Genomic DNA, 6981 nt, shown 5'->3' on the forward strand with positions numbered 1-6981 from the left:
CTTATTCATGAACATCTGAAATCTAAGACAACCAGCCACAGTCCTTGCAAGTGAATCCTTGTCATTTGCAACTTACTGTTTATGGAGATGAGGAATTAGAGTCTCTCATCAAGGCTACAGTCAGGGGTTCTGGTGTCATCCAACATATCCACAAATCTCTGATAGGGAAGAAAGGACAAGAGAAATAATCTTAACAGCTGTCCAATATGGATGATGCCTGTGGATGGTATCTCTGTGAAAAGCACAATTTTGCCTTTTTGTGATTCTATTGAGCAAGTTGGAGGCTTAATTAGTCTTCCAACGAACACATTCTTGCATTTGTCTTAACCGTATTTAAGTGTTATTGTGGCTTCATGGAAGCTACTGATTCTGAAGCAGTGGGTATTGATAGAGTATTTGGATTTTACTTGTGATGCAAAAAATATAGTAATAAACACGCAGTTTTGTACAGACGTTATTTCCACTCTGATGGATAAGCTCAATAAGGATATTATCCCAAACTTTAAAAAAAATGTTGCAGACACCATACAGGCCCACAGGCAGGATGGGATATGGGTAAGCACCACTGCCATGAGCAACTATGTGGTGGAGAGATGCGGGAAAGAAAGAGAGAAAGAGAAAGAGAAGCAGAACAGTTGTGCACTCTGAAGAAGGGCAGAAATGGAAACTAGAGGGTGGGAAAGAACAGCCTGGTCTGAGTAGCCTGTACTGCCATCCGAGGCCGTGGTGGTGTTTGAGAATATGTTCCTACTGAGAGCCAGGTCTGGGTCTCTGGCCCTGGCGTAGCATGAGTCTGTGAGTCCATGGTCCATGTTACTGCCAAAAATTGTGTGGACTTGCCTGGTCTGGCCTGCCACCTGAGGCCACCTTGCGGTCTGAGGGCTGCTCAGAGCTGGCCCTGACCCTCAGTGGATGATGCCCTCAGGAGAGCTGTCCCCACATCTCACCTGGTCAGTACAGAGGACCTGACCCAGAGAGTGGGAGAGCCATCTCTGTACCTCACCTGGGCAGCACAGGAGAGCTGACCTACCAGCAAAGGCACAGGAGATCAGACAGGCTGACCAACTCAGCTAACACTCAAGCCCAGATCCAGGGCTGAGTTCATCCATTCCCAACTTCTGCCCTATCTATGAATTGCTGAAGCATATGAAGGGGCCAGTCCTGCAGAGCCAAAGCTATATATATATATATATAGTTTTGTTTTGTCTTGTGGAAAGGTTTCAAGGGTAGAGGGACAGGGAGATGGGTGAATGGGATTGGGATACATGATGTGAAATTCATTAAAAATCCATAAAATTTAATGTTTATTAAAAATAAAGTAAAATGATCATTAATATCTTGTAGATTGTTTAAATAAAAACAATAATCAGAAATGGAAACATGACTAAGCCACTAGAAACACTTGCTGCTCTTACAAAGGACCTGTCTTTAGCTCCCAGCATCCACATAGCAGCTCATAACTGCCTGTAACTACGGCTCCAGGAGATCCAACTGAAGTGGTGCACATACATATATGCAGGCAAAACTATCATACACATGCATGATAAAAGTGAATTTATCCTTAAAACTAATGTTAATCCATTGTGCATATAAACCAGATTTTCATTAGCCATTCAGGACATCTAGGCTGTTTTCATTTCCTGGCTTTTGTGAACAGCAACAATGGACATGGAAGAGCAATTGATTCTGTAATGGGACATAAAGTCCTCTACAAACACATGCATGAGTAAGACAGCAGGGTCATGTGGCTAATCTATTTCTCACATCTTTAGGAAAATCCACATGGATTTCAGTAGTGGCTGTATCAGTTCTGTAGCTCTAGTGACAGCCAAGAAATGTTCCTCTTTCCTGACATCCACACCAACATTTGTTAGTATTCATTTATTGATTTGTTTATTCAGAGAAAGGGTTTCATTATATAGCCCTGGATGGCCAGGAGCTCACTACGCACAGCAGACTAGCCTCAAATAAAGATCAGCCCTTCTCTTCCTCCCTAGTGCTAAGATCAGGACCATGCCTGACATCATATGGGATTTGTGGGTTTTGTTTTATATTAGTCATTTTGACATGGATGAGATGAAATCTCAAGGTAGTTTTAAATTTCATTTCCATTATAGACAGGAATGGAAAATATTTTTAAGCCACTTGTATTTTTTCTTTTGATAATCCTCTGTTTAGTTTCAAGACCACGTTTTTAGTTGAGTTATTTATTTTCTTGGTGGTTTGTTGTTGTTGTTGTGCTTTGTATAGTATAAACATTAACTCTCTGTCAAATATAGCTGATAATGATTTTTTGCAGTTCTGTAGGCTGTTTTTTCACTTACATTATGGTGCCCTTTGCTATAAGAAACTTACTGGTTTCAAGTGGCCACATTTGTCAATTGTTGATATTAATTCCTGTGTTACCTGGGTCAGGTTCCCAAAGTTCTTTCTTGCACCTTGAAGTATAGTCCCTTCTTTGGATCTTATGAGGTCCTTGATGCACCTGGAGTTGAATTTTGTGCAAGGTAAGAAATGTTTCATTCTTCTACATGTAGCTATCCAACTTGACCTGGACCATTTATTGAAGGTGCTATCTTTTCTCCAATATGTATCTTGACAGGCTAGCGAGGCAAGAGAAGCAAGCCACTAAACTGCACTCCTCTGCTGTGTCTGCACTGGCTCCTGCTTCCAGGGTCCTTCCCTGTTTGGGGTACTGTCCTGACTTCCTTCAACAATGAACACTGATGTGGAAGTATAAGCCAAAAGAAACAACAACAAACAAACAAAACAAAACAACAACAACAACAACAAAACAAAAATAAATCCTTTCCTCCTCAAGCTGTTGTGTAGTACTAGAATCCCTAATGAAGCCAATGCACAAGATCAAAGTCCCAGCCTGTACCAGGGCTCATGATGGCCCACAACTAGATGAGACTCAATTGGCAACTAATGGCTTTTGGAGAGATTCAAACTCTGAAGGCTACCCATGGGACAGAAGAGTCTATGATATGAAGGAAACAGTCCTTCACCTGTGTACACACAGGCAACACTAAGTAGACTCAGTGAAAAAATTAAAAAGAAGTACATTTTACTGTGAGGAAAAATGGAATGAGGAGTACATTGAATACAACACACTATACGCATGTTTCAAAGTCTCAATGAGAAAAGTATAAACGATTTATTAAAATTCATAAATATAATAAAATTAAAACACTTTATTACAAATGATTCTTTGCTTAGCCATCACTCATTCATAGTTTTCTATGATTTGGTTTTACATATAAGCCAAGAAAAAAATTCCTAAAGCTCAAGGCCATTTTGTGTTAGTTGTGAGGTGTGACCCTTCTCAACTATGTACTGCGGTGTACAGTGTTATCATTGCTCTAGATGTGTATAGTAGAAAGCCTGAGGCATACTCCATATCCAATAGGGAAAACAACGAAGCCAGAACATTGCTTAGCTTAAAGACAGAGGGAAACAACTTTCTGGAAGGTTGGTCTACAGCATTCCAGCTGCAGGAAGACAAACATCTCATGCCATGCATTTGGCCTTACAATTTGCATCTATATATGTATAAATGACCTATCTCTCTATCAGGCATGAAAAAAATCTAGTACAACAGGTTCCCCTCACTAAAAGATTCTGCAAGGAAATGAGATCATAGGGCAGGCTCGTTCTCACACTCACACCTGGGAGATTTCTAAGTCTTATGTCAAGGCTGGCTGAAGTGAAGGAATGTTGAAGAGCAGAGCAGTGTCTAGGGAGAGCTGATTCTAAAAGTCAAAAGGAGCCTGAGGTTTATCAGTGAGACCTGACATAATTTAACTGGTCTGCGCTTTGTCCTGCACAGAGAGGTGTGAGTGCTGTAGGACTTTGAGGTTTGATTAAGCATATGCTTTTATCTCCTACATGATAATCTTCATTATGAGTATCTACCCTGTTGTAAAGACTGTTATAACCATATAGACTCTGTGAATGACAAGTCAGAATGAGGAAAGATAAAACAGATGTGCTTTACCACATTCATTGCTTGAAATTTTCATTGTAGTTATAGGATTATAAATGGAAAGATACCTTTTCCCCTGCCGCTGCCGAATTGCGCAGAGGCGGAGGCTCGGGTGTGTTCAAGATTCGGCCTCACTCGCAATCCACCACTATGGCCGAGGAAGGCATTGCTGCAGGAGGTGTAATGGACGTCAACACTGCTCTTCAAGAGGTGCTGAAGACCGCCCTCATCCACGATGGCCTAGCACGTGGCATACGCGAAGCTGCCAAAGCCTTAGACAAGCACCAGGCCCATCTTTGTGTGCTGGCATCCAACTGTGATGAGCCCATGTACGTCAAGCTGATGGAGGCGCTGTGTGCTGAGCACCAGATCAACCTGATTAAGGTAGATGACAACAAGAAATTGGGGGAATGGGTAAGCCTCTGTAAAATCGATCGAGAGGGAAAGTCACGGAAAGTGGTTGGTTGCAGTTGTGTAGTGGTTAAGGATTATGGCAAAGAATCTCAGGCCAAGGATGTCATCGAGGAGTACTTCAAACACAAGAAATGAATAAATAAAAATTTTGCTCATTAAAAAAATAAATAAAATAAAATAAATGGAAAGATAGCTCAGCAACTAGTTCTCAGAAGTTTCCAGCAAGAATCCATGTTTTATCAGAAGGGTGGGGAAACAGTGAACATGGAAAGGAAACCATAACACAAACTGCTTAGTCATGGGCAGAATACAAATAAGTATTATCCCTGATTATTTATAAATGAAAACTAATCTTTGAAAGGATTAGCATGGATACCAATATTGAAATTGAGGTTAACTGTATACATTCAGAAACAACTGGTCGTTGAAATCCATTTGAATTTTGTCAAATGGTGACAAAAACCGTGTTTTCGACTGATAGAAAACCCTGTATTAATTACTTTTTTATTGCTGTGATAAAAAAAAAACCAAGGCAGTTATAGAAGAAAGAGCTTATTTGGGGCTTATGGTCCCAGAGAGTGAGAGTCTAAGATGGAAGAGTAGAGATGGCAGGTGATTGGAGCAGGAAACCACAAACCAGGAAGCAAAGAAAACATGCAATATGGCATGGGTCTTTTACAAACTCAAAACTAGCCTCAACACTCTCCCCAACCTCACTCCTAGCGAAAGACCTCCTTTGGCAAGACTATACCTCCATAATCAGCCACCAATTGGTGATTAAGTAAGTACTCAAATGCTGGAGACTTACTGGAAACATCTCATTAAAACTTCCACCACCCCTTCCCCAATTAAAACCTATGTCAAATAATCCCTTTGGTATAATTCACCCAATTGTATCAAAGCCATTACCTGTTTCCGGGAAGACATTGCACCTTTCAGACTTACCCCACAGTTTGGGACTTAGTTTTATTTTTGCTTTGTGGTAAACAATAATCTATACTTTCTATTTAGATGCCTTTCAGAAATAAATCTTTAAACTTTCACAAAGAAATGCCTTTTATTTCCACTTGACAGAAAGAAACAGGAATCAGAGAGCCTGACAAGGTCTCAGTTGTAAAATTTGCAAATAACACAAACAGAATTCTAAAGGCAGTCTGCATGACTACAGATTTCCTTCCAAAAGTAAAGCAAGCTTTGTGCTTTGTTTTCACTCAAAGGTTTGGAGCGTATATTTTTGATGAGAAGAAAATGAGCATATTGACTTTGAAATGTTTTAATGCAAAATGAAGCCAAGTGGAGAGAGGAAATTTAAGTGTACAAATAGGAATCTAGAAATCACTGCCAGCTGAAATAATAACCAGCCCTACAAATTCCTGACCAAAGCATTAGTGGGGTGTGTGTGTGTGTGTGTGTGTGTGTGTGTGTGTGTGTGTGTGTGTGTGTGTGTGTTCATTATTTAGGTAAATAAAAATTTAAAAATCTAATTTAACTCCCATTAAAAATCAAACATGATTGCTTAGCAGAAACTACATAAACAATAAAGTTGATCAGAGATCAAAGGAAAGAGACATTAATAGCACTTGGATCAAGTAAGCAAACATACCTGTAAGAAATTATGTAACAGGAAAGAGCTTGGAGCCACATAGAAGGCGAGAATTTAGCAAGAGCAGACTTACAATGAGAATTCAGGAAACTGCATAACACCAAGCAGCCAGCTAATATGATGTCTTGGTGTCTATCTGTAAAGACACCAAGACTTCTGACTTCTACTCTCAATTTCTTAAATAGCATAAAGAGTAGAACAACTCTGAGTAAATAAGAAATCCATAGCTGAACTGAAAACTGAAATAAACAAAACCCTTTACTGTTTCAGATTCTACTTCCAGCCATATTGAACCAGTGCTTCAAGAGTATTGGCTTTACAAGATGCTAATTATCAACCTGCCAGGGGAGCCTTTATATGAGCCTATCTGAGAAACTAATCACCTCAATTCTACCTGGCCTGGGAGAACAAGGGGATAAATATTGTTTGAATAAAGAAAGTTCATGGTTTTAAGAGTCAATGTGTATAGGACCTTACATGACAAACATCTGAGGTGGCTGACAGTTTTATTACTCTATGTTAATTGTCAAAGTATATTTAAATGGCACTTCCATACATACATATGATGCTCTTTGCTGTTATTCACACCTTCTATTGCTCTTCTTCATCCATCACTGCTACCGACTCCTCTCCTTCCCGAGTCCTACCAGCCTCCCTTTGAGTTTTATAGTCTTATATTTTTGCCTAGCTCACACATAAGGGAAACTATGCAAAACATGCCTTTGTAGAACTGAGTTGTTTCTCTACACTATGATCTGTAGTTCTATTTATATTCCTTCAAGCAACATAGTTTCATTCTTTTTATGACCAAGTAAAACTCCATTATGTATATTCACTATATCTTATTTGTCGATTCGTTTGCCTCCATCTTTCCCATGGCATAAATAAGTTTTGTCTAAAGCTATCTCCCAAGTAAAGCTGTAGATTACAACTATCCTTAAAACAGCTATTTCTTAATCACATTTCTTGTTTGGTA

The 6981-nt window shown here is 39.6% G+C and overlaps 1 protein-coding gene across 1 annotated transcript; it reads left to right on the top strand.

Moving 5' to 3' along the window:
* Nucleotides 1-4061: 4061 nt before the first annotated feature.
* Nucleotides 4062-4537, top strand: LOC311603003 (small ribosomal subunit protein eS12-like; the record flags this gene model as incomplete). Its single annotated transcript, XM_084791743.1, has 1 exon — nucleotides 4062-4537. The coding sequence occupies exon 1, from the start codon at nucleotides 4139-4141 to the stop codon at nucleotides 4535-4537; it is 399 nt and encodes a 132-aa protein (XP_084647869.1). The 5' UTR covers nucleotides 4062-4138.
* Nucleotides 4538-6981: the final 2444 nt, after the last annotated feature.

This window comes from Acomys minous (genome assembly GCF_964271855.1).
Source record: "Acomys minous genome assembly, chromosome: 8".
Taxonomy (NCBI): domain Eukaryota; kingdom Metazoa; phylum Chordata; class Mammalia; order Rodentia; family Muridae; genus Acomys; species Acomys minous.